The sequence below is a fragment of the Dendrobates tinctorius genome, unplaced genomic scaffold (genome assembly GCF_039654945.1).
Source record: "Dendrobates tinctorius isolate UK_male_01 unplaced genomic scaffold, ASM3965494v1 ptg000450l, whole genome shotgun sequence".
NCBI lineage: Eukaryota > Metazoa > Chordata > Amphibia > Anura > Dendrobatidae > Dendrobates > Dendrobates tinctorius.
The window spans coordinates 825,051-853,041 of record NW_027362112.1 but is presented as its reverse complement, the minus strand read 5'-3'; the positions used below and the strand labels follow the sequence as shown (position 1 = coordinate 853,041).

The window sequence follows — 27,991 nt, the reverse complement described above, 5'->3', positions numbered from 1 at the left end:
ACAGATAAAACAAAATAACAAAATCCGCACCTAAATCCGCAGCGTGTGCACACAGACTTAAGGGGTTAAAACAATCAGCAGCTTTCCCAGCATTCCCTGCGGTCTCCTCACTTTGAGGGCAGAGCATTTTCCAGTCTTTCAGCGCGTGACCGGAAGTGCTGCCTCAGACTACAGCTCCCAGAAGGCTGTGCGTGCCGGTCATGTGATTGGAGCAGTCACGTGCTGAACAATCCACAACCCGAGAAGCCGGCAACAAGGTGAGAGCCCGGGAATAATGGCGGCGGGAACCGGGAGTTGACCCCGACATATCCCCTCCCCCGTCACAGGAGAGACGGTGACCGGACCCCGACATATCCCCTCCCCCGTCACAGGAGAGACGGTGACCGGACCCCGACATATCCCCTCCCCCGTCACAGGGGAGACGGTGACCGGACCCCGACATATCCCCTCCCCCGTCACAGGGGAGACGGTGACCGGACCCCGACATATCCCCTCCCCCGTCACAGGGGAGACGGTGACCGGACCCCGACATATCCCCTCCCCCGTCACAGGGGCAGACGGTGACCGGACCCCGACATATCCCCTCCCCCGTCACAGGGGAGACGGTGACCGGACCCCGACATATCCCCTCCCCCGTCACAGGGGCAGACGGTGACCGGACCCCGACATATCCCCTCCCCCGTCACAGGGGCAGACGGTGACCGGACCCCGACATATCCCCTCCCCCGTCACAGGAGAGACGGTGACCGGACCCCGACATATCCCCTCCCCCGTCACAGGAGAGACGGTGACCGGACCCCGACATATCCCCTCCCCCGTCACAGGGGAGACGGTGACCGGACCCCGACATATCCCCTCCCCCGTCACAGGGGAGACGGTGACCGGACCCCGACATATCCCCTCCCCCGTCACAGGGGAGACGGTGACCGGACCCCGACATATCCCCTCCCCCGTCACAGGAGAGACGGTGACCGGACCCCGACATATCCCCTCCCCCGTCACAGGAGAGACGGTGACCGGACCCCGACATATCCCCTCCCCCGTCACAGGGGAGACGGTGACCGGACCCCGACATATCCCCTCCCCCGTCACAGGGGAGACGGTGACCGGACCCCGACATATCCCCTCCCCCGTCACAGGGGAGACGGTGACCGGACCCCGACATATCCCCTCCCCCGTCACAGGAGAGACGGTGACCGGACCCCGACATATCCCCTCCCCCGTCACAGGAGAGACGGTGACCGGACCCCGACATACCCCCTCCCCCGTCACAGGGGAGACGGTGACCGGACCCCGACATATCCCCTCCCCCGTCACAGGGGAGACGGTGACCGGACCCCGACATACCCCCTCCCCCGTCACAGGGGAGACGGTGACCGGACCCCGACATATCCCCTCCCCCGTCACAGGGGAGACGGTGACCGGACCCCGACATACCCCCTCCCCCGTCACAGGAGAGACGGTGACCGGACCCCGACATACCCCCTCCCCCGTCACAGGGGAGACGGTGACCGGACCCCGACATATCCCCTCCCCCGTCACAGGGGAGACGGTGACCGGACCCCGACATATCCCCTCCCCCGTCACAGGGGAGACGGTGACCGGACCCCGACATATCCCCTCCCCCGTCACAGGAGAGACGGTGACCGGACCCCGACATATCCCCTCCCCCGTCACAGGGGAGACGGTGACCGGACCCCGACATATCCCCTCCCCCGTCACAGGAGAGACGGTGACCGGACCCCGACATATCCCCTCCCCCGTCACAGGAGAGACGGTGACCGGACCCCGACATATCCCCTCCCCCGTCACAGGGGAGACGGTGACCGGACCCCGACATATCCCCTCCCCCGTCACAGGGGAGACGGTGACCGGACCCCGACATATCCCCTCCCCCGTCACAGGGGAGACGGTGACCGGACCCCGACATATCCCCTCCCCCGTCACAGGGGAGACGGTGACCGGACCCCGACATATCCCCTCCCCCGTCACAGGGGAGACGGTGACCGGACCCCGACATATCCCCTCCCCCGTCACAGGGGAGACGGTGACCGGACCCCGACATATCCCCTCCCCCGTCACAGGAGAGACGGTGACCGGACCCCGACATATCCCCTCCCCCGTCACAGGGGAGACGGTGACCGGACCCCGACATATCCCCTCCCCCGTCACAGGGGAGACGGTGACCGGACCCCGACATATCCCCTCCCCCGTCACAGGGGAGACGGTGACCGGACCCCGACATATCCCCTCCCCCGTCACAGGGGAGACGGTGACCGGACCCCGACATATCCCCTCCCCCGTCACAGGAGAGACGGTGACCGGACCCCGACATATCCCCTCCCCCGTCACAGGAGAGACGGTGACCGGACCCCGACATACCCCCTCCCCCGTCACAGGGGAGACGGTGACCGGACCCCGACATATCCCCTCCCCCGTCACAGGGGAGACGGTGACCGGACCCCGACATACCCCCTCCCCCGTCACAGGGGAGACGGTGACCGGACCCCGACATATCCCCTCCCCCGTCACAGGGGAGACGGTGACCGGACCCCGACATACCCCCTCCCCCGTCACAGGAGAGACGGTGACCGGACCCCGACATACCCCCTCCCCCGTCACAGGGGAGACGGTGACCGGACCCCGACATACCCCCTCCCCCGTCACAGGGGAGACGGTGACCGGACCCCGACATACCCCCTCCCCCGTCACAGGGGAGACGGTGACCGGACCCCGACATATCCCCTCCCCCGTCACAGGGGAGACGGTGACCGGACCCCGACATACCCCCTCCCCCGTCACAGGAGAGACGGTGACCGGACCCCGACATACCCCCTCCCCCGTCACAGGGGAGACGGTGACCGGACCCCGACATACCCCCTCCCCCGTCACAGGGGAGACGGTGACCGGACCCCGACATATCCCCTCCCCCGTCACAGGGGAGACGGTGACCGGACCCCGACATACCCCCTCCCCCGTCACAGGAGAGACGGTGACCGGACCCCGACATACCCCCTCCCCCGTCACAGGGGAGACGGTGACCGGACCCCGACATATCCCCTCCCCCGTCACAGGAGAGACGGTGACCGGACCCCGACATACCCCCTCCCCCGTCACAGGGGAGACGGTGACCGGACCCCGACATATCCCCTCCCCCGTCACAGGGGAGACGGTGACCGGACCCCGACATACCCCCTCCCCCGTCACAGGGGAGACGGTGACCGGACCCCGACATATCCCCTCCCCCGTCACAGGGGAGACGGTGACCGGACCCCGACATACCCCCTCCCCCGTCACAGGGGAGACGGTGACCGGACCCCGACATATCCCCTCCCCCGTCACAGGAGAGACGGTGACCGGACCCCGACATATCCCCTCCCCCGTCACAGGAGAGACGGTGACCGGACCCCGACATATCCCCTCCCCCGTCACAGGAGAGACGGTGACCGGACCCCGACATATCCCCTCCCCCGTCACAGGAGAGACGGTGACCGGACCCCGACATATCCCCTCCCCCGTCACAGGAGAGACGGTGACCGGACCCCGACATATCCCCTCCCCCGTCACAGGAGAGACGGTGACCGGACCCCGACATATCCCCTCCCCCGTCACAGGAGAGACGGTGACCGGACCCCGACATATCCCCTCCCCCGTCACAGGAGAGACGGTGACCGGACCCCGACATATCCCCTCCCCCGTCACAGGAGAGACGGTGACCGGACCCCGACATATCCCCTCCCCCGTCACAGGGGAGACGGTGACCGGACCCCGACATATCCCCTCCCCCGTCACAGGGGAGACGGTGACCGGACCCCGACATACCCCCTCCCCCGTCACAGGGGAGACGGTGACCGGACCCCGACATACCCCCTCCCCCGTCACAGGGGAGACGGTGACCGGACCCCGACATATCCCCTCCCCCGTCACAGGGGAGACGGTGACCGGACCCCGACATACCCCCTCCCCCGTCACAGGGGAGACGGTGACCGGACCCCGACATACCCCCTCCCCCGTCACAGGGGAGACGGTGACCGGACCCCGACATATCCCCTCCCCCGTCACAGGGGAGACGGTGACCGGACCCCGACATATCCCCTCCCCCGTCACAGGGGAGACGGTGACCGGACCCCGACATATCCCCTCCCCCGTCACAGGGGGAGACGGTGACCGGACCCCGACATATCCCCTCCCCCGTCACAGGGGCAGACGGTGACCGGACCCCGACATATCCCCTCCCCCGTCACAGGGGCAGACGGTGACCGGACCCCGACATATCCCCTCCCCCGTCACAGGGGCAGACGGTGACCGGACCCCGACATATCCCCTCCCCCGTCACAGGGGCAGACGGTGACCGGACCCCGACATATCCCCTCCCCCGTCACAGGGGCAGACGGTGACCGGACCCCGACATATCCCCTCCCCCGTCACAGGGGCAGACGGTGACCGGACCCCGACATATCCCCTCCCCCGTCACAGGGGCAGACGGTGACCGGACCCCGTCACAGGGGCAGACGGTGACCGGACCCCGTCACAGGGGCAGACGGTGACCGGACCCCGTCACAGGGGCAGACGGTGACCGGACCCCGTCACAGGGGCAGACGGTGACCGGACCCCGTCACAGGGGCAGACGGTGACCGGACCCCGTCACAGGGGCAGACTGTGACCGGACCCCGATCTATCCCATCCCACATCATCGGTCCCGCATGTGACCTTATCCTGGACTGCCGTGGGCCCCTTGGATTGGGGGGGGGTGCAGCGGAATCCCCTTTCTGCCGGAGGATCGATGATCCGTGGTGCGGTGACGCTTCTCTCTGTTACAGGGCGGGTGGTGACCGCATCCTGAGCACGATGTCGCTGGGGAACGTGGCCATCAATTCGGACTATTCGTGGGATGCTGGGGAGCGCGCCCGCCTCCTGCAGAGTCCTGTGGTCCCTGAGAGCAGGAGTCTGGCGGGAGGTACGTCTGCCATTGGAGCCGTCTTCATCGTGGTGAACGCTGCTCTTGGGGCCGGACTCCTCAACTTCCCCGCAGCGTTCAGCGCAGCCGGAGGAGTCACAGCCGGGATCGTGCTGCAGCTGGTGAGTGATGGGGGGGGTGGAGGCGGTGCCTCTGGTGGTCTCTGATGGTTGTGGGGCCGTCTGCTCTCATGGCGTCTGATGGTCTTGGAGCTGTCAGCTCTTTGGTTTGTAATGGTCGGCGGGCCGTCGCCTCTTGTCACCTCTGGTCGGTAGTTGCGTCGGCTCTCGTGGTGTGTAATGGTCAGCGGGCCGTCGCCTCTTGTCTCTGTTGGTCGTGGGGACCGTCACGTCTTGTCGTCTCCCAAGGTCGGTGTGCCATCGGCTATCGTATGTGATGGTCTGATGGGCCGTCGCCTCTTGTTGTCTCTGGTTGGGGGGCCGTCGCCTCTTGTTGTCTCTGGTTGGGGGGCCGTCGCCTCTTGTCTCTGGTTGGGGGGTCGTCGCCTCTTGTTGTCTCTGGTTTGGGGGGCCGTCGCCTCTTGTTGTCTCTGGTTTGGGGGGTCGTCGCCTCTTGTCTCTGGTTGGGGGGCCGTCGCCTCTTGATGTCTCTGGTTGGGGGGCCGTCGCCTCTTGATGTCTCTGGTTGGGGGGCCGTCGCCTCTTGATGTCTATGGTTGGTGGGCCGTCGCCTCTTGTCTCTGGTTTGGGGGGTCGTCGCCTCTTGTTGTCTCTGGTTGGGGGGCCGTCGCCTCTTGATGTCTCTGGTTGGGGGGCCGTCGCCTCTTGATGTCTCTGGTTGGGGGGCCGTCGCCTCTTGATGTCTCTGGTTGGGGGGCCGTCGCCTCTTGATGTCTCTGGTTGGGGGGCCGTCGCCTCTTGATGTCTCTGGTTGGGGGGCCGTCGCCTCTTGATGTCTATGGTTGGTGGGCCGTCGCCTCTTGTTGTTTCTGGTTGGGGGGCCGTCGCCTCTTGTTGTTTCTGGTTGGGGGGCCGTCGCCTCTTGTTGTTTCTGGTTGGGGGGCCGTCGCCTCTTGTTGTTTCTGGTTGGGGGGCCGTCGCCTCTTGTTGTCTCTGGTTGGGGGGGCCGTCGCCTCTTGTTGTCTCTGGTTGGGGGGGCCGTCGCCTCTTGTTGTCTCTGGTTGGTGGGCCGTCGCCTCTTGTTGTCTCTGGTTGGTGGGCCGTCGCCTCTTGTTGTCTCTGGTTGGTGGGCCGTCGCCTCTTGATGTCTCTGGTTGGTGGGCCGTCGCCTCTTGATGTCTCTGGTTGGTGGGCCGTCGCCTCTTGATGTCTCTGGTTGGTGGGCCGTCGCCTCTTGATGTCTCTGGTTGGTGGGCCGTCGCCTCTTGATGTCTCTGGTTGGCTGGCCGTCGCCTCTTGATGTCTCTGGTAGGGGGGCCGTCGCTTCTTCTTGTCTCTGGTTGGGGGGCCGTCGCTTCTTGTCTCTGGTTGGGGAGCCGTCGCCTCTTGTTGTCTCTGGTTGGGGGGCCGTCGCCTCTTGTTGTCTCTGGTTGGTGGGCCGTCGCCTCTTGATGTCTCTGGTTGGCGGGCCGTCGCCTCTTGATGTCTCTGGTTGGCTGGCCGTCGCCTCTTGATGTCTCTGGTAGGGGGGCCGTCGCTTCTTCTTGTCTCTGGTTGGGGGGCCGTCGCTTCTTGTCTCTGGTTGGGGAGCCGTCGCCTCTTGTTGTCTCTGGTTGGGGGGCCGTCGCTTCTTGTTGTCTCTGGTTGGGGGGCCGTCGCTTCTTGTCTCTGGTTGGGGAGCCGTCGCCTCTTGTTGTCTCTGGTTGGAGGGGGCCGTCGCCTCTTGTTGTCTCTGGTTGGAGGGGGCCGTCGCCTCTTGTTGTCTCTGGTTGGAGGGGGCCGTCGCCTCTTGTTGTCTCTGGTTGGAGGGGGCCGTCGCCTCTTGTTGTCTCTGGTTGGAGGGGGCCGTCGCCTCTTGTTGTCTCTGGTTGGAGGGGGCCGTCGCCTCTTGTTGTCTCTGGTTGGGGGAGCCGTCGCCTCTTGATGTCTCTGGTTGGGGGAGCCGTCGCCTCTTGATGTCTCTGGTTGGGGAGCCGTCGCCTCTTGATGTCTCTGGTTGGGGAGCCGTCACCTCTTGTCTCTGGGGGGGCCGTCGCCTCTTGATGTCTCTGGTTTGGGAGCCGTCACCTCTTGATGTCTCTGGTTGGGGAGCCGTTGTCTCTGGGGGGCCGTCGCCTTTTGTTGTCTCTGGTTGGGGGGCCGTCGCCTTTTGTTGTCTCTGGTTGGGGGGCCGTCGCCTCTTGTTGTCTCTGGTTGGGGAGCCGTCGCCTCTTGTCTCTGGTTGGGGGGCCGTCGCTTCTTGTCGTTTCTGATGGTCTGGGGGCTGTCTACTCTCATGGTTCTTGATGATTTGGGAGTCATCAGCTCTCATGGCCTCTGATGGTTGGGGTGGGGCTGTTCCCTCATGTCCTTTCTGATGGTCGGGGGATATTCCCTCTTCTTGTCTCTGATGATTGGGGGGCCGTTCCGTCTTTCTCCTCTCTGATGGTTAGGGGGACCGTGCCCTCTTGTCCTCTTTGATAGATGGAGGAGGCCGTGCCCTCTTGTCCTCTCTTATGGTCTGGGTACCGATCCTCTTATCCTCTGTTTGGGGGGGGCATTCTCTCTTCTCCTCTGTGATGGTTGGGGGGGCTTTTCCCACTTGTCCTCTCTGGTTGGGGGGGGTTTCCCACTTGTCCTCTCTGTTTGGGGGGGCATTCCCTCTTCTCTCTGGTTGGAGGGGCTTTTCCCACTTGTCCTCTCTGGTTGGGGGGGCGCTCCCTCTTCTCTCTGATGGTTAGGTGGGCCGTTCCCACATGTCCTCTTTGGTTGGGGGGGGAGGGGACGTTTCTCTTGTCTTCTCTCATGGTTGGGGGGTAACGTTCCTCTTGTCCTTTCTGGTTGGGGGAGCGCTTCCTCTTGTCCTCTCTGATGGTCGGGGGCTGTTCCCTCTTGTCGTCTCTGATGGTCGGGGGCCGTTCCCTCTTGTCGTCTCTGATGTTCAGGGGGCCGTTCCCTCTTGTCGTCTCTGATAGTCAGGGGCCGTTCCCTCGTCTCTGATGGTCGGGGGTCGTTCCCTCTTGTTGTCTCTGATGGTCGGGGGCCGTTCCCTCGTCTCTGATGGTCGGGGGCCGTTCCCTCTTGTCGTCTCTGATAGTCGGGGGCCGTTCCCTCTTGTCGTCTCTGATAGTCGGGGGCCGTTCCCTCTTGTCGTCTCTGATAGTCGGGGGCCGTTCCCTCTTGTCGTCTCTGATAGTCGGGGGCCGTTCCCTCTTGTCGTCTCTGATAGTCGGGGGCCGTTCCCTCTTGTCGTCTCTGATAGTCGGGGGCCGTTCCCTCTTGTCGTCTCTGATAGTCGGGGGCCGTTCCCTCTTGTCGTCTCTGATGGTCGGGGGCCGTTCCCTCTTGTCGTCTCTGATGGTCGGGGGCCGTTCCCTCGTCTCTGATGGTCGGGGGCCGTTCCCTCGTCTCTGATGGTCGGGGGCCGTTCCCTCGTCTCTGATGGTCGGGGGCCGTTCCCTCTTGTCGTCTCTGATGGTCGGGGGCCGTTCCCTCGTCTCTGATAGTCGGGGGCCGTTCCCTCTTGTCGTCTCTGATGGTCGGGGGCCGTTCCCTCTTGTCGTCTCTGATGGTCGGGGGCCGTTCCCTCGTCTCTGATGGTCGGGGGCCGTTCCCTCGTCTCTGATGGTCGGGGGCCGTTCCCTCGTCTCTGATGGTCGGGGGCCGTTCCCTCGTCTCTGATGGTCGGGGGCCGTTCCCTCGTCTCTGATGGTCGGGGGCCGTTCCCTCGTCTCTGATGGTCGGGGGCCGTTCCCTCGTCTCTGATGGTCGGGGGCCGTTCCCTCGTCTCTGATGGTCGGGGGCCGTTCCCTCGTCTCTGATGGTCGGGGGCTGTTCCCTCTTGTCGTCTCCACAGGTCCTGCTGCTCTTCATCATCAGTGGTCTGGTGATCCTGGCACACTGTGCTGATGCCTGCAGTGAGCGGACATACCAGGAGGTGGTTCGGGGGGTCTGTGGCCGTGTCAGTGGGGTTCTCTGTGAGATCCTCATCGCTGTTTACACCTTTGGGACGTGCATCGCCTTCTTCATCATCATCGGGGACCAGCTGGAGAAGCGTGAGTGCCGGAGAGGGGACGTTGCGGATTGTGGCCCCATGATGTTTTCGTTCCTGACCTTTCACCCTGTGTCTCTTCTTCGTGAAGTTCTTGGCGCCATGATGCACAGCCTGGCGGACAGTGACCTCCCGTGGTACGCCGACCGCAAATTCACCATCACCGTCACCGGAGTCCTGCTGGTTATGCCACTGTCACTGCCACGTGAGATCAGCGTCCAGAAATACGCCAGGTGAGACGGGGGGCTACCCGGAGCTGTGTCTGTGGATGGACCCCGTAGTGACCGAAGGATAAGACACGACGTAACGGCAGAATAGTGACTGCAGCTCTGGAGGTGACTGGAGGATAAGACACGACGTAATGGCAGAATAGTGACTGCAGCTCTGGAGGTGACTGGAGGATAAGACACGACGTAATGGCAGAATAGTGACTGCAGCTCTGGAGGATAAGACACGACGTAATGGCAGAATAGTGACTGCAGCTCTGGAGGTGACTGGAGGATAAGACCCGATGTAAGAGCAGAATAGTGACTGCAGCGCTGGAGGCGGTTGCAGGGGGCTCTGATGGCGGGGTCCCTCAGTAATTGCAGGGGTTTGTGATGGCGGGGTCCCTCAGTGATTGCGGGGGGCTCTGATGGCGGGGTTCCTCAGTCTGTGATTGTGGGGGGCTCTGGTGGCGGGGTTCCTCAGTCAATGATTGCAGGGGGCTCTGGCGGGGTTCCTCAGTGATTGCAGGGGGCTCTGATGTCGGGGTTCCTCAGTGACTGTGGGGGGCTCTGATGGCGGGGTTCCTCAGTCAGTGATTGCGGGGGGCTCTGATGGCGGGGTTCCTCAGTCAGTGATTGTGGGGGGGCTGTGATGGCGGGGTTCCTCAGTCAGTGATTGCGGGGGACTCTGATGGTGGGGTTCCTCAGTCAGTTATTGCGGGGGACTCTGATGGCGGGGTTCCTCAGTCAGTGATTGCGGGGGGCTCTGATGGTGGGGTTCCTCAGTGACTGTGGGGGGCTCTGATGGCGGGGTTCCTCAGTCAGTGATTGCGGGGGGCTCTGATGGTGGGGTTCCTCAGTGACTGTGGGGGGCTCTTATGGCGGGGTTCCTCAGTCAGTGATTGCGGGGGGCTCTGATGGCGGGGTTCCTCAGTGATAGTGGGGAGCTCTGATGGCGGGGTTCCTCAGTCAGTGATTGTGGGGGGCTGTGATGGCGGGGTCCCTTAATGATTGCGGGGGGCTCTGATGGCGGGGTTCCTCAGTCAGTGATTGCGGGGGGATCCGATGGCGGCGTTCCTCAGTCAGTGATTGTGGGGGGCTGTGATGGCGGGGTCCCTCAGTCAGTGATTGCGGGGGGCTCTGATGGCGGGGTTCCTCAGTCAGTGATTGCGGGGGGGGATCCGATGGCGGCGTTCCTCAGTCAGTGATTGCAGGGGGCTCTGATGGTGGGGTCCCTCAGTCAATGATTGCGGGGGGCTCTGGTGGCGGGGTCCCTCAGTGATTGCGGGGGGCTCTGAAGGCGGCGTTCCTCAGTCAGTGATTGCGGGGGGCTCTGATGGCGGGGTCCCTAAGTCAGTGATTGTGGGGGGGATCTGATGGCGGGGTTCCTCAGTCAGTGATTGCGGGGGGCTCTGATGGTGGGGTCCCTCAGTCAGTGATTGCGGGGGGCTCTGATGGCGGGGTCCCTCAGTGATTGCGGGGGGCTCTGATGGCGGCGTTCCTCAGTCAGTGATTGCGGGGGGCTCTGATGATGGGGTCCCGCATCGTATGACCGCCTGTCGTCTCTTTGCAGCTCTCTCAGCGTCCTGGGAACCTGTTATGTGACCTTCATCGTGATCTACCGTTGTGTGCAGCCCACCAGTGAGCTTCCCTCTGACAGCGCCACCCGTAGGTGAATGACAGGGATGGAGGCCGGATGGTCACTAGCGGCTCCTCGTGAGCAGCGGGCGTCGGGGGCTGTGTTGGGGGGCCGTGTTGTGACGCCCTCCTCTTCTCTCTGCAGCGCCTCCTCCTGGGTCTCTGTATTTAACGCCATCCCCACAATATGCTTTGGATACCAGGTACGTGCTGGCGCTGTGCCCGCTGCTGCTCTTGTTTCGCCTCCTCACCATGGCTTTGTCTCCGGCAGTGCCACGTCAGCAGTGTCCCGGTGTACGGCAGCATGCAGCGGCAGGACCTCCGGCGCTGGGCGCTCATCGTGAGCGTGGCCATGCTGATCGCTCTGTGTGTCTATACTGGCACAGGTGGGTTTCCTTACTAGGGGTCACTGGTGGGCAGGCTGGCACCGTGCCTCATGCTCTTCTCTCCTCAGGGGTGTGCGGCTACTTGCTGTTCGGCTCGGCGGTGGATCAGGACGTCCTCCTGTCCTTCCCGTCTGATGACATTCCTGTGGCCGTGGCTCGGGCGTTCATCATCCTGTGTGTGCTGACGTCGTACCCCATCCTACACTACTGCGGACGGTGAGGCTCTGGTGCGGGGGCAGCTGTGACACCCCTGTAACTCATCTGGAGCTCAGGTCATCTGTAGTGAAAGGCGGGCCCATGGAGCTGGCCCCTGAGATGGCCCCTATGGAGCTGGTCCCCCTGAGATGGCCCCCTATAGAGCTGGTCCCCCTGAGATGGCCCCCTATAGAGCTGGTCCCCCTGAGATGGCCCCCTATGGAGCTGGTCCCCCTGAGATGGCCCCCTATGGAGCTGGTCCCCCTGAGATGGCCCCCTATGGAGCTGGTCCCCCTGAGATGGCCCCCTATGGAGCTGGTCCCCCTGAGATGGCCCCCTATGGAGCTGGTCCCCCTGAGATGGCCCCCTATGGAGCTGGTCCCCCTGAGATGGCCCCCTATGGAGCTGGTCCCCCTGAGATGGCCCCCTATGGAGCTGGTCCCCCTGAGATGGCCCCCTATGGAGCTGGTCCCCCTGAGATGGCCCCCTATGGAGCTGGTCCCCCTGAGATGGCCCCCTATGGAGCTGGTCCCCCTGAGATGGCCCCCTATGGAGCTGGTCCCCCTGAGATGGCCCCCTATGGAGCTGGTCCCCCTGAGATGGCCCCCTATGGAGCTGGTCCCCCTGAGATGGCCCCCTATGGAGCTGGTCCCCCTGAGATGGCCCCCTATGGAGCTGGTCCCCCTGAGATGGCCCCCTATGGAGCTGGTCCCCCTGAGATGGCCCCCTATGGAGCTGGTCCCCCTGAGATGGCCCCCTATGGAGCTGGTCCCCCTGAGATGGCCCCCTATGGAGCTGGTCCCCCTGAGATGGCCCCCTATGGAGCTGGTCCCCCTGAGATGGCCCCCTATGGAGCTGGTCCCCCTGAGATGGCCCCCTATGGAGCTGGTCCCCCTGAGATGGCCCCCTATGGAGCTGGTCCCCCTGAGATGGCCCCCTATGGAGCTGGTCCCCCTGAGATGGCCCCCTATGGAGCTGGTCCCCCTGAGATGGCCCCCTATGGAGCTGGTCCCCCTGAGATGGCCCCCGTGGCACTGGCCCCTGAGATGGCCCCCGTGGCACTGGCCCCTGAGATGCTTCTGGAGCTAGCCCCTATATCAGTGAGGTGCCCGTCACCCGGTGACTCTGACCCTGTAGAGCGGGGTCTGTGCTCCCAGTGTCAGTGACCGCTGCCTTTTGTCTCCTAGGGCTGTGCTGGAGGGCTTGTGGCTGAGGTTTACAGCCCAGGAGGCAGGCGAGGATCCGGCCCGAGAGCGACGGCGGAGAATCTTCCAGACCCTGAGCTGGTTTGTGCTGACGCTGCTCCTGGCGCTCTTCATCCCTGACATTGGCAGGGTGATCTCTCTGATCGGGGGTCTTGCAGCCTGTTTCATCTTCATCTTCCCCGGTAAGAGCTGTCCCCTAATAACGACGAGGGGGGGTATTGAAACAAGGAGGAAGGGCACGCCCCTGAGCAGAAGGGGGAGTGATGCGGTGAGGAGGTCCCCGCCCCTAAGGAGGGGAGGGAGGTACACGGTAAGGAGGTCCCCTCCCCTGTTATGAATGGGTCACCGAGGAGGAAAACAAGACCAAGCCAAGTCACAGAAAACCAGAGAGGTTGGTAACTACGCGGATTGCAGACCCCTAATCCTAACCACACAACTAGCAGTAGCCGTGGAGCGTACCTACGATGATTCTAGATGCCTCGTCACAGCCGGAGGGCTAAATAAGCCTAAAGCAAGAAAAGGGGAAATCTATAACTGTCCCAGAGCAGTCCCCAAAGGAATAGACAGCCCCCACACATGTATTGACGGTGAGACAAGATGAAGGCACAAACACAGGCAGGAAAATAGGCTGAGCAAACGATGGGCCCAAACTAACTAGACAGGACAGGAAAGGAAAGATACTGTCTGCAATCATGCCAAAAAACCCTGCAAAAATGTCCAACACTTCTGATAGCAAAAAATACCCTGAAGTCACTAGACTTCTCCCACTATATCAGCACTCTGGTATATTCTGAGAACAGAGCAAAAAGAGGCCAATCTAATAAGGGACAAAAAGCAAACTGGCACATACAGTGACATAAGAGTCGAAATTCAGCACAGCCCCAGCCGGGGCTGGCTGACCACACAAAAAACTGAATAGACCAAACCAAGTCAAATGTGAACATTAGCAGAGAACACTTAGCTTGAGAAGACAGGAACTGAACTGGAAACTAAGACCTCAGGAGGCAGGAAAAAATCACCATCATGGGAATAGGGAGTCGGCTGTCTTAAATCCAGTCTGAGACTCCAGATGTCCAATCCTCTATCTCATTATCGGGTGGCAGGTCTCTGTTAATTAGATCAGCTTCACTACCTCCTGCCACCACCAGAGGGAGTTCGGAAAGAGAACTCACGACTCCTCTGTCAGCACAACCAGCTCCCTCACCAGAAACCAGAGGCAGACCAGAAAATGAGTTCACAACAGTACCCCCCCCCCCTTGAGGAGGGGTCACCGAACCCTCATCCATGCCACCAGGCCGATCAGGATGGGCCCGGTGAAAAGCACGAACCAATCTATTGGCATGAATGTCAGAGGCAGAGACCCAAGAATTATCCTCCTGGCCATAACCCTTCCATTTGACCAAATACTGGAGTCTCCGTGTAGCCAAACGAGAATCCAATATTTTCTCTACCTCATATTCCACATTGCCTTCAACCAATACAGGGTCAGGAGGTGCCGCCACAGGAACTACTGGCTCAACAAACCTCTTTAACAGAGATTTGTGAAATACGTTATAGATCTTAAACATAACTGGAAGAGCCAATCGAAAAGAAACAGGATTAAGAATTTCCAAAATCTTATAAGGACCAATAAATCTTGGCTTGAACTTTGGAGAAGCTACCTTCATAGGAATATTCTTTGACGACAACCAAAACATATCACCCACTTTAAACCGGGGACCAATGGTCCTATGCCGGTTGGAAAACCGCTGGGCCTTTTCCTGAGAGAGGGACAACTTATCCACCACTTGGTCCGAAATCTGCTGCATTCTCTCTACCACAGTGTCCACACCTGGGCAGGCCGAAGATTCCACTTGCCCTGAAGAAAATCGAGGATGAAACCCAAAGTTACAGAAAAAGGGCGACATCAAAGTGGCAGAACTAGCTCTATTGTTTAGCGCAAATTCGGCCAAGGGCAAAAATGAGACCCAATCATCCTGATCAGCAGATATAAAACATCTCAAATAAGACTCCAAAGTCTGGTTTGTTCTCTTAGTCTGCCCATTGGTCTGTGGGTGAAACGCAGAGGAGAAGGATAACTGAATTCCCAGATTGGAACATAAAGCCTTCCAGAATCTGGAAACAAACTGGACTCCTCTGTCCGACACACTGTTCTCAGGAATCCCATGCAACCGAACCACCTGTTGTAAAAACAAGGGCACCAACTATGAGGAAGATGGCAACTTTGGGAGTGGTACAAGATGGACCATCTTCGAAAATCTATCACAAATCAACCTGATAACAGTCATTCTCTGAGAGACAGGAAGATCAGAAATAAAATCCATTGAGATAAGGGTCCATGGCCTCTTGGGCACCGGCAGGGGCATCAACAACCCACTAGAACGAGAACAGGGTTTAGACCGAGAACAAGTCCCACAGGACTGTACAAAATTCCTGACGTCACAAGATAAGGCAGGCCACCAAAACGACCGACTTGCCAAATCTCTGGTACCAAAAATATTCGGATGACCAGCCAATGCGGAGCAATGGACTTCAGACATCACTCTTTCTCCACTGGTCAGGAACATACAATCTTCCCGTAGGACAATGCTCAGGTTTGTCCTCCTGAAATTCCTCCAGGGTGCGCCTCAAATCGGGCGAGATGGCAGAAAGAACTACCCCCTCACCTAGGATGGTAGTAGGCTCGGTCACACTAAGAGAATCGGCAAAGAAACTCCTAGAAAGGGCGTCTGCCTTAACATTCTTAGTGCCCGGAAGAAAAGAGACCACAATATTAAAATGCGTGAAAAACAAGGCCCATCTAGCCTGTCTAGGATTCAAGCGTTTGGCTGATTCAAGATAAATCAAATTCTTGTGGTTGGTGGGGACCACAACTTGATGTCTAGCTCCCTCCAACCAATGTCTCCACTCCTCCAATTCCCACTACATGGCCAACAATTCCCGATTCCTCACGTCATAGTTATGTTCAGATGGGGAGAACTTTCAAGAAAAGAAGGCACAGGGATTCATCTTAGAAGTCACCAGATCTTTTTGGGACAAAACAGCTCCTGCACCAATCTCTGAAGCATCTACCTCCACCTGAAATGGAAGTGAGACATCAGGTTTCCGTAAAACTGGAGCTGAAGTAAATCTCCGCTTAAGCTCCTGAAATGCCGAGACAGCCTCTGGAGACCAATTCAGCACATCAGCGCCCTTTTTGGTCAGATCCGTCAGTGGTTTGACAATACCAGAAAAATTACCTATAAATTTACGATACATTAGCAAAACCCAAAAACTTCTGGAGAGCCTTCAAAGTAGTAGGCTGAACCCAATCATAAATGGCCTGTACCTTGGCCGGATCCATTTCAATAGTCGATGGAGACAAGATAAATCCCAAAAATGAAATCCTCTGTACACCAAAGAGGCGCTTAGATCCCTTAAAGGGGTTGTCCCGGCTTTTCACATAATCTCAGTGCATATCTAGGCTGCAGAATGCTGACAATAAGTAATTTACCTTCTGTGGCCAGTTTGTAGGGTTTATTAGATATGATCTCTTGCTTCTATGAAAAACGTCCAGGGGGGTGTGTTCTGGCATTGAAATGAGAACTGGTCGTTTCCTTCTCAATAGTTTCACTTTCCATAGATCACTGTTCAGTGTGTGTCTGGGGGAAGAGCAGCTGCTCTCTGCACTGAGGCTGCTAGAGGGGGAGGATTTGTTACTGTGTGAGGAGGGCTTATTCATGTGGTCAGGGAGGGCCTGTTGCTATGGAGGGCGGGGTTGTTGCTATAGAGGGCAGGTTTCTAGTAGAGTAGGAGGAAACGACCAGTTCTCATTTCAATGCCAGAACACCCCCCCCCCCCCCCCCCCCCCCAGGACGTTTTTCTTAGAAGCAAGAGATCATATCTAGCAAACCCTGCAAACTGGCCACAGAAGGTAAATTACTTATTGTCAGCATTCTGCAGGCCAGATATGCACTGAGATTATGTGGAAAGCCCGGACAACCCCTATAACATACAGGGAATTCTCCCTCAAAATCCGGAACACAGTCCGGACATGTTCCACATGAGAATCCCAATCACTAGAAAAGATCAGAATATCATCCAGATAGATGATCAAAAACTTATCCACAAAGTCCCGGAAAATATCATTCATAAAGGACTGGAAGACAGAAGGGGCATTAGTGAGCCCAAAAGGCATCACCAGGTACTCAAAATGTTCCTCCGGAGTATTAAACGCCGTCTTCCATTCATCCCCGTGCTTGATGCGAATAAGATTATACGCCCCCCTGAGGTCAAGCTTGGTAAACCAGCAGGCACTCTTAACTCTGGAGAATAAATCAGACATCAGAGGTAACGGGTACTGATATTTAGTCGTCATCTTGTTAAGGGAACGATAATCAATACAAGGCCTTAATGAACCATCTTTCTTCGCCACAAAAAAAAACCCAGCACCTAAAGGTGACGAGGATGGTCTAATATGACCCTTCTCCAACGACTCCTTAATATAGGATCGCATAGCATCATGTTCGGGTACAGATAGGTTGAAAAGCCGACCCTTGGGAAATTTACACCCAGGCCTCAACTCAATTGCACAGTCATAACTCCTATGAGGAGGCAAAGACGCAGACTTACTCTCACTAAATACATCAGAAAAATCGGCCAGATAATCAGGAATATCATGAGACTGAGGAGAGGTGAAGAAAACAGGAGCGTCCCTAAGAACACACTGACAACCCCAACTCACCACAGACCCAGATTTCCAATCCAAAACTGGATTATGAGTTTGCAACCAGGGAAATCCCAGAACAATAGTATTATGCAGCACCAAAAATTTACAATTTTCTTGGTGGTCTGGGGCGACTCGCATTATCACCTGGGTCCAAAACTGAGGTTTATTCTCCGCCAAAGGAGTGGCATCAATACCCCTCAAAGGAATAGGCGTCCGCAGAGGCGTCATGGAAAAACCACAACGTTTAGCAAAGTCCAAATCCATCAGATTCAGAGCTGCTCCTGAATCCACAAAAGCCTTAGTGGAAAACGTGGACAAGGAGCAGATCAGAGTAATTGCCAAAAGGAACTTAGGTTGTACACTGCCCACAGCAAATGTGTGTGCAAAACGTTTCTCTCATTTAGGGCAGACAGAAATAGTATAAGAGGCGTCTCCACAGAAAAAACACAGCTTATTACGCCTTCTAAACTCCTGACGTTGCGCCCTAGACAAAACCCCATCACATTGCATAGGTTCAGACGTTTGTTCAAAAGGTGGCAGCGCCTCCCGTTTAGTTTTACATTCACGTAAACGACGATCAACATGAATGGCTAATGACATAGAATCATCCAGACCAGAGGGAACAGGAAGTCCCACCATAGTATCTTTTACGGTCTCTGACAAACCTTTCCGAAAGAGAGCTGCCAATGCACTATCATTCCATGTAGTAAGGACCGCCCACTTTCGGAATTTTTGACAGTATAACTCTGCAGAATCCTGACCCTGGTTTAATGCCAACAGGACTTTCTCAGCTTGATTAATAGCATTAGATTCATCATACAACAACCCCAAGGCTTGAAAAAATGCATCCACATTAGTCAGAATAGGATTTTCAGGTATCAGAGAAAACGCCCAATCCTGGGGATCGCCGCGCAGCAAGGAGATGACAATTTTAACCTGCTGCGCAGAGCTTCCCGATGAGTTAGGCTTCAAGGCAAAAAATAATTTACAATTATTCATAAAATTCAGAAACTTAGACTGATCCCCAGAAAACACATCAGGAGTAGGGATCTTGGGTTCATATGTTTGACAAAAAGGAGAGAAATAGGCCATGAGCAGGGGATCACCCTGAATAGCACATAGCATATATAATACAAATTTTATTAAACACAGCAAACAGCAGAAATTCTTAAAAACATTAAAAATGGTCACAGATGTGACACATACACAAATAACACAATGCTGATAATAGAGCAGCCCACCTGCTACCAACTATCACCCTCACCGAGAATGACGCCTATATCCCCAGGTCCATGTACACAGGATTCTCAATAGGAGAATCAATAAGCCCACACCTAGGGAATATAGAGCATAGGAGTCAGAAACACCAATAATATACAAATACAATGAACAAATGATGCGATTCTAACCCAATAATTACAAAAAACAGTACAAGGGATAATGTAAACCCAAGTAGATGCTGATCACTAGGAGGTGTACAGAAATGCCCACTAAATAGACCTCATATATGCGTAGAGGAGCATCAAGGACCAGATCAGCCAGACCATTAGGGGCTAGAGAGGGTCTAAATGGACAGAGAAAATCTCCATAACCACCCATATAAATCAGCACAATACAAAACCCATGAGAAGTGAAGTGGGGCAGGGAGAGCCGGAGACCCGACGCGTGTCGCCACTCTAGGTGGCTTCATCATTCTCGGTGAGGGTGATAGTTGGTAGCAGGTGGGCTGCTCTATTATGAGCATTGTATTATTTGTGTATGTGTCACATTTGTGACCATTTTTAATGTTTTTAAGAATTTCTGCTGTTTGCTGTGTTTAATAAAATTTGTATTATATATGCTATGTCCTATTCAGGGTGATCGCCTGCTCATGGCCTATTTCTTTCTCTCCTTTTTGTCAAACATATGTACTATTTAGGTCTAGGTTGGATCCCCTTAATTATCCTTTCGGTGGTGCCCCCATTTCTTTGTTTCTCATTGGAATCTTCGGTTCAGCAGCCTGTGACTGAGCGAGATAGGCGGAAATTCCCCGCACTTCAGCAGCGAGCTGCTCCACACGATCAGACAATTGCTTCATCTCCATTAGAGAAAAAATCCTCCTACGGCCCCAGAGAAAGAGGAAAAAATACATATAAAAAAAAAATAAAATTTCTGACACTTTATTTTTTTTTTAACAATTCTTTCCTGCTTTTGAGTACCCTAGAATCTGCGGTATGGCTGGTGATTCTGTTATGAATGGGTCACCGAGGAGGAAAACAAAACCAAGCCAAGTCACAGAAAACCAGAGAGGTTGGTAACTACGCAGATTGCAGACCCCTGATCCTAACTAACAGCAGCCGTGGAGCGTTCCTACAATGATTCTAGACGCCTCGTCACAGCCAGAGGACTAAATAAGCCTAAAGCAAGAAAGGGGAAATCTAAACTGCCCCAGAGCAGACCCCAAAGGAATAGATAGCCCCCAAACATATATTGTCGGTGAGACAAGATGAAAACACAAACACAGGTATGAAAATAGGCTGAGCAAACGATGGGGCCCACACTAACTAGAAAGGACAGGAAAGGAAAGATACTGTCTGCAATCATGCCAAGAAACCCTGCAAAAATGTCCAACACTTCTGATAGCAAAAAAACCCCTGAAGTCACTTGACTTCGCCCACTATATCAGCACTCTGGCATATTCTGAGAACAGAGCAAAAAGAGGCCATTCTAATAAGGGACAAAAAGCAAATTGGCAGATACAGTGACATAAGAGTGGAAATTCAGCACAGCCCCAGCCGGGGCTGGCTGACCACACAAAAAACTGAATAGACCAAACCAAATCAAATGTGAACATTAGCAGAGAACACTTAGCTTGAGAAGACAGGAACTGAGCTGGAAACCAAGATCTCAGGAGGCAGGAAAAAATCACCAGCATGGGAATAGGGAGTCGGCTGTCTTAAATCCAGTCTGAGACTCCAGATGTCCAATCCTCTTCCTCATTATCAGGTGGCAGGTCTGTTGTGAGTTCATTTTCCCCTTCGTCACTGGGGTCTGGTGAACTCGATATTCTGGTAAAGGATGGTAATGAGCCTGATTATCAGGCACCTGAGTCTAATGAGGATAACTGGCTGAGTGGAGTCACGGACTGGATATAAGGCTGCCGACGCCCTTCTGCCCTGCGGGTGATTTCTCTGTGGACTTCTAGGACCGCAGTCTGATTCCTGCTCCTCTAAAGCTAAGTTTTCTGTTTTGCCTGTTAGCTTTTTTGTTTTATTTTTTGTTTTCCTTGCTTTTCAGTATTCTGCCATTCCCCGCTGGGGTGAGCTGAATCTCCTTTTGCCTGTACCTCTGTCTTCAGTATATTCCTGAGTACTGACATAGCTTTTTTGAAGCCTAGCGTCTTCAGGGCCTTTTTCACTGTCAGTCTGTTGGCTCTTATTTTCATAGGGTTTTTCACGGATTGCAGACAGCAGCCTTCCTGTCCTTTTCTATCTAGTTAGCTTGGGCCCCTCTTTGCTCAGTCTATCTTTCTGTCTGTGTTAGTATTTTCATCTTGCTTCACCGTCATTATATGTTGGGGGCTGCCTATTGCTTTGGGGTCTGCTCTGGGGCAGTTTAGATTTCCCCTTTTCTTTCTTTAGGCCTATTTAATTCTCCGGCTGTGATCGAGGGGTCTAGGGCATGGTAGGAACCCCCCACGGCTACTGCTAGTTGTGTTGATAGGTTCAGGGGTCTGCAATCCGATAGCTGCCAACTTCTCTGGTTTTCTGGACTTAGCTAGCATTTCTGTTTTTGCCTCCTACGGTGACTCAATCATAACAGAATCACCAGCCATACCGCAGATCCTAGGGTACTCAATAGCAGGAAATAATTGTGTTTTAAAAAAAAAAAAAGGTGTGTGTATATTCTTTCCTCTATATCTCTGAGGCCATAGGGGGAATTTTTCTCTCAATGGAGATAAAGCAATTGTCTGATCGTGTGGAGCAGCTCACTGCGGAAGTGCGGGGAATTTCCGCCTACCTTGCTCGTTCGCATGCTGTTGAACCAAAGATCCCTACACCTGATGTATTTTTTGGGGATCGATCTAAATTTTTGAGTTTCAAAAATAATTGTAAATTATTTTTTGCCTTGAAGCCTAACTCGTCAGGGAGCTCCACGCAGCAAGTTAAAATTGTCATCTCTTTGCTGCGTGGCGATCCCCAGGATTGGGCGTTTTCTTTGAAACCAGATGATCCTATTCTGACTAATGTGAACGCATTCTTTCAAGCTTTGGGGTTGTTGTATGACGAACCTAATGCTATTGATCAGGCTGAAAAGACCCTGCTGGCATTGAACCAGGGTCGAGATTCTGCAGAGTTGTACTGTCAAAAGTTCCGAAAGTGGGCGGTCCTTACTACCTGGAATGATAATGCCTTGGCTGCTCTCTTTCGGAAGGGTTTGTCAGAAGCCGTAAAAGATACTATGGTGGGATTTCCTGTTCCCTCTGGTCTGGACGATTCTATGTCATTAGCCATTCAGGTTGATCGGCGTTTACGTGAACGCAGGATTGCACGAGAGGTGTTGCCACCGGTTGAACAGACGTCTGAACCTATGCAATGTGATAGAGTTTTGTCTAAGGCGCAACGTCAGGAGTTCAGAAGGCGTAATAAGCTGTGTTTTTTCTGTGGCGATGCCTCGCATATTATTTCTGTTTGTCCTAAACGAGAGAAACGCTTTGCACACACGTTTTCTGTTGCTGGTGTTCAACCTAAGTTTCTTCTGGCAATTACTCTGATCTGCTCCCTGTCCACATTTTCTGCCAAGGCTTTTGTGGATTCGGGAGCAGTGCTAAACCTAATGGACTTGGATTTTGCTAAACGTTGTGGATTTCCGATGACACCTCTGCAGACGCCTATCCCTTTGAGGGGGATTGATGCTACTCCTTTGGCTAAAAATAAACCTCAGTTTTGGACCCAGGTGGTCATGCGGGTCGCCCCAGACCATCAAGAAAATTGCAGATTTTTGGTATTGCATGGTCTGCATGATGCTGTTGTTCTGGGGTTTCCCTGGTTGCAAATTCGTAATCCAGTTTTGGATTGGAAATCTGTGTCTGTGGTGAGTTGGGGTTGTCGGTGTGCCTTTAGTGAGGCTCCGGTTTTTTCCACCTCTCCTCAGTCGCATGATGTTCCTGACTATTTGGCGGACTTTTATGATGTATTTAGTGAGAATGAGTCTGCGTCTTTGCCTCCTCATAGGAGTTATGACTGTGCAATTGAACTGAGCCCGGGGTGTAAATTTCCCAAGGGTCGGCTTTTCAATTTATCTGTACCCGAGCACGAGGCTATGCGATCCTATATTAAGGAGGCGTTGGAGAAGGGTCATATTAGACCATCCTCTTCACCCTTAGGTGCCGGTTTTTTTTTTGTGGCCAAAAAGGATGGTTCTTTAAGGCCTTGTATTAATTATCGTGCCCTCAATAAAATTACTATTAAATATCAGTATCCGTTACCCCTGATTTCGGATCTATTCTCTAGAGTTAGAGGTGCTTGCTGGTTTACCAAGCTTGACCTCAGGGGGGCGTATAATCTTATCCGCATTAAGCAGGGGGATGAATGGAAGACGGCGTTTAATACTCCGGAGGGACATTTTGAGTACCTGGTGATGCCTTTTGGGCTCACTAATGCCCCTTCTGTCTTCCAGTGCTTCATGAACGATAGTTTCCGAGACTTTGTCGATAAATTTTTGATTATCTATCTGGATGATATTTTGATCTTCTCCAAGGATTGGGATTCTCATGTGGAACATATTCGGACTGTGTTCCAGATCTTGAGGGAGAATTCCCTGTATGTCAAAGGATCGAAATGCCTTTTTGGAGTATAGAGGATTTCATTTTTGGGATTTATCTTGTCTCCGTCAACTATTGAAATGGACCCGGCCAAGGTACAGGCCATTTATGATTGGGTTCAGCCCACTTCTTTGAAGGCCCTCCAGAAGTTTTTGGGTTTTGCTAATTTTTATAGGAAATTTATAGCAAAATTTTCTAGTATTGCCAAGCCATTGACTGATTTGACTAAGAAGGGTGCTGATGTGTTGAATTGGTCTCCTGAGGCTGTTGCTTCCTTTCAGGAGCTGAAGCGAAGATTTACCTCCGCCCTGGTTTTGCAGCAACCTGATGTCTCACTCCCGTTTCAGGTAGAGGTGGACGCTTCTGAGATTGGTGCAGGAGCTGTTTTGTCCCAAAAGGATCCTGTAACATCTAAAATGAATCCCTGTGCTTTCTTTTCCCGAAAGTTCTCTCCATCTGAACGTAACTATGATGTGGGGAATCGGGAACTGTTAGCCATGAAGTGGGCATTTGAGGAGTGGAGACATTGGTTGGAGGGAGCTAAACATCAAGTCGTGGTCCTCACTGACCACAAGAATTTGATTTACCTAGAGTCGGCTAAACGCTTGAACCCTAGACAGGCTAGGTGGGCCTTGTTTTTTACACGTTTTGATTTTGTGGTCTCTTTTCTTCCTGGAACTAAGAATGTCAAGGCAGACACCCTCTCTAGGAGTTTCTTTGCTGATTCTCCTGTGGAGACCAAGCCTGCTACCATCTTAGGCGAAGGGGTAGTTCTTTCTGCCATCTCGCCCGATTTGAGACTTGCTCTGCAAGAGTTCCAGGAGGACAAACCTGAGCGTTGTCCCAGTGGAAAGTTGTATGTTCCTGACCAGTGGAAGAAGAGTGGTGTCTGAAGTTCATTGCTCTGCATTGGCTGGTCATCCAGGTATTTTTGGTACTAGAGATCTGGTGAGTCGCTCTTTTTGGTGGCCCACCTTGTCTCATGATGTCAGGAATTTTGTGCAGTCCTGTGGGACTTGTTCCCGGTCTAAATCTTGTTCTCGCTCTAGTGGGTTGTTGATGCCTTTGCCGGTCCCCAGGAGGCCATGGACCCATATTTCAATGGATTTCATCTCTGATATGCCTGTCTCTCAAAGAATGACTGTTGTTTGGGTGATTTGTGATAGATTCTCTAAGATGGTTCATCTTGTACCACTCCCTAAGTTGCCATCTTCCTCTGAGTTGGTGCCCCTGTTTTTGCAACAGGTGGTTCGCTTACACGGGATTCCTGAGAACATTGTATCTGACAGAGGAGTTCAGTTTGTGTCTAGATTTTGGAGGACTTTCTGTTCCAAGCTGGGAATTCAGTTGTCCTTCTTCTCTGATTTTCACCCTCAGACCAATGGGCAGACAGAGAGAACAAACCAGACCTTGGAGTCGTATTTGAGATGTTTTATTTCCGCTGATCAGGATGATTGGGTTTCATTTTTGCCCTTGGCCGAATTTGCTTTAAATAATAGAGCTAGTTCTGCCACTTTGATGTCACCTTTTTTTTGTAACTTTGGGTTTCATCCTCGATTTTCTTCAGGTCAGGTGGAGCCTTCTGCCTGCCCAGGTGTTGACACTGTGGTGGAGAGAATGCACCAGATCTGGGACCAAGTGGTGGATAAGTTATCTCTCTCCCAGGAAAAGGCCCAGCGGTTTTCCAATCGACATAGGACCATTGGTCCCCAGTTTAGGATTGGTGATATGGTTTGGTTGTCATCAAAAAATATTGCTGTGAAGGTGGCTTCTCCTAAGTTTAAGCCTAGATTTATTGGACCTTACAAGATTTTGGAGATTATTAATCCGGTCTCTTTTCGTTTGGCTCTTCCTGTCACATTTAAAATCCATAATGTGTTCCATAAGTCCTTGTTGAAGAGGTTTGTTGAACCAGTTGTTCCTGGGGTGGCACCTCCAGACCCTGTATTGGTTGAAGGTAACATGGAATATGAGGTAGAGAAAATACTGGATTCCTGTCTGGCTAGACGGAGACTCCAGTATTTGGTTAAGTGGAAGGGTTATGGTCAGGAGGATAATTCCTGGGTCTCTGCCTCTAATATTCATGCCAAAAGATTGGTGCGTGCATTTCATCGGGCTCACCCTGATCGCCCTGGTGGCGTGGTTGAGGGTTCGGTGACCCCTCCTCAAGGGGGAGGTACTGTTGTGAGTTCATTTTCCCCTTCGTCACTGGGGTCTGGTGAACTCCCTATTCTGGTAAAGGATGGTAATGAGCCTGATTATCAGGCACCTGAGTCTAATGAGGATGACTGGCTGAGTGGAGTCACGTACTGGATATAAGGCTGCCGACGCCCTTCTGCCCTGCGGGTGATTTTTCTGTGGACTTCTAGGACACCAGTTTGATTCCTGCTCCTCTAAAGCTAAGTTTTCTGTTTTGCCTGTTAGCTTTTTTGTTTTGTTTTTTGTTTTCCTTGCTTTTCAGTATTCTGCCATTCCCTGCTGGGGTGAGCTGAATCTCCTTTTGCCTGTAGCTCTGTCTTCAGTATATTCCTGAGTACTGACATAGCTTTTTTGAAGCCTAGCGTCTTCAGGGCCTTTTTCACTGTCAGTCTGTTGGCTCTTATTTTCATAGGGTTTTTCACGGATTGCAGACAGCAGCCTTCCTGTCCTTTTCTATCTAGTTAGCTTGGGCCCCTCTTTGCTCAGTCTATCTTTCTGTCTGTGTTAGTATTTTCATCTTGCTTCACCGTCATATGTTGGGGGCTTCCTATTTCTTTGGGGTCTGCTCTGGGGCAGTTTAGATTTCCCCTTTCTTTTTTTAGGCCTATTTAATTTTCCGGCTGTGATCGAGGGGTCTAGGGCATGGTAGGAACCCCCCACGGCTACTGCTAGTTGTGTTGATAGGTTCAGGGGTCTGCAATCCGATAGCTGCCAACTTCTCTGGTTTTCTGGACTTAGTTAGCATTTCTGTTTTTGCCTCCTACGGTGACTCAATCATAACACAGGTCTCTTAATTAGATCAGCTTCACTACCTCCTGCCACCACCAGAGGGAGCCCAGAAAGAGAACTCACGATTCCTCTGTCAGCACAACCAGCTCCCTCACCAGAAACCAGAGACAGACCGGAAAATGAGTTCTCAACATCCGCCCCTGAAGAGGGGAGGGAGGTTCACGGTGAGGAGGTCCCCACCCCTGAGGAGGGGACGGAGGTACACGGTGAGGAGGGCCCTGTTCCCGAGGGAGGGAAAAGTGACAGGGCGAGGAGGGCGCCACTGATCTGTCTTCCCTGCAGGTCTTTGTCTTATTAACCTGAAAGTGTCGGAAATCCAGGAGCAGAAGAGCAGAAGGTGAGACTGGTGACTGAGCAGATTGTGCCGCTGCGCAGCTTGTGTGTGTATGGGGAGAACTGCGCCGAGCCTGTGCGTGCTGGGGGCGGCTGAGCGGAACCTGTGTACGCTCGGGGGCGGCTGAGCGGAGCCTGTGTGCGCTGGGGGGGGCGGCTGAGCGGAGCCTGTGTGCGCTGGGGAGCGGCTGAGCGGAGCCTGTGTGCGCTGGGGGGCGGCTGAGCGGAGCCTGTGTGCGCTGGGGGGCGGCTGAGCGGAGCCTGTGTGCGCTGGGGGCGGCTGAGCGGAGCCTGTGTGCGTCTCTTACGGCTGCTTCTTGCCTCTAGCTGGTGGGCTCTGCTGCTGTATGGAGTGACCATGGTGACCCTGGGAGCGTTCATCTTGGGACAGACCACCACTAAGGCGATCTTCGTGGACCTGATGGGATGATCTGCACTTTTTAACACTGACGTTACTTGAATCCGTTGTATCCGTTATTGCTTTCTGGTGTCTCCTGTGCCGTGTCCTGCAGAGCATCGCAGCTCCCACCATTACTGCTGCTCCTCCTCACATTCTGGACATTGACACTGCTGCGTGCCCCGGACCCCCAGAGCTGACTCTCCCCAACTTTTGCAGGTACAAAACTGTAGAGCGGCGTCTGCGTGGAGGGCAGAAGCTTCTGAGTTGACTGACTGCGCCCCGCCGGCCTCTGCCTTGCCGTCCTCTGCGTGCCGTCCTCTACCTGCCCCGCCGTCCTCTACCTGACCCCGCCGTCCTCTACCTGACCCCGCCGTCCTCTACCTGACCCCGCCGTCCTCTACCTGACCCCGCCGTCCTCTACCTGACCCCGCCGTCCTCTACCTGACCCCGCCGTCCTCTACCTGACCCCGCCGTCCTGCGTTGCTTCTTGCTCTTCTGAATTTCCAGCTGCCAATATGTCTCCCCCAGGGGCCCTCGGTGAACACCTCCCTCATCACCAGGGGATTCTGCGAGGATGAATCTGGAGGCGGGGGTACTGGGGCTGGCGCAGGCCTTTTTTTTTTTTTTGTCTCCAGAACCCTAAAATTGAGGAGCCGGACATTGGTGGGGAGCCGGTGGGGGATCGGCAGTGAGGAGCCGGACGTTGGTGGGGAGGCGGGGGATCGGCAGTGAGGAGCCGGACATTGGTGGGGAGGCGGGGGATCGGCAGTGAGGAGCCGGACTTTGGTGGGGAGCCGGGGGATCGGCAGTGAGGAGCCGGACGTTGGTGGGGAGGTGGGGGATCGGCAGTGAGGAGCCGGACATTGGTGGGGAGGTGAGGGCGGTGGGGAGGTGAGGTCGGTGGGGAGGCACGGGGGCTCTGCTGCCCTTCGTGCTCTGTGGCAGCGCAGGAGCCCAGACCTCTCCACACAACCATCCCAGCCTCCATATTGTGTTGCTTCATGTTAGAGGGAATGTCGCCAGTGTTTTCTATTGAGGAGCAGAGAATTGTTTTGCATTTTT

General features: G+C 55.0%; 1 protein-coding gene across 2 annotated transcripts; it reads left to right on the top strand.

The window, feature by feature from the left end:
* The first annotated feature begins 120 nt into the window (after window positions 1-120).
* Window positions 121-27,991, top strand: SLC38A7 (solute carrier family 38 member 7). 2 transcript variants are annotated; one of them, XM_073564377.1, is made up of 11 exons: window positions 122-257; window positions 4,821-5,079; window positions 8,873-9,071; window positions 9,159-9,300; window positions 10,847-10,945; window positions 11,057-11,114; window positions 11,183-11,297; window positions 11,366-11,513; window positions 12,680-12,879; window positions 26,479-26,533; window positions 26,857-27,991. In XM_073564377.1, exons 2-11 carry the CDS (start codon window positions 4,849-4,851, stop codon window positions 26,957-26,959), a joined length of 1,350 nt encoding a protein of 449 aa, XP_073420478.1. In that variant the 5' UTR covers window positions 122-257; window positions 4,821-4,848; the 3' UTR covers window positions 26,960-27,991. The 2 variants fall into 2 exon arrangements, with proteins under 2 accessions (XP_073420477.1, XP_073420478.1); XM_073564376.1 differs by lacking the exons at window positions 26,479-26,533; window positions 26,857-27,991 and adding an exon at window positions 26,206-26,472 and having other exon boundaries at window positions 121-257.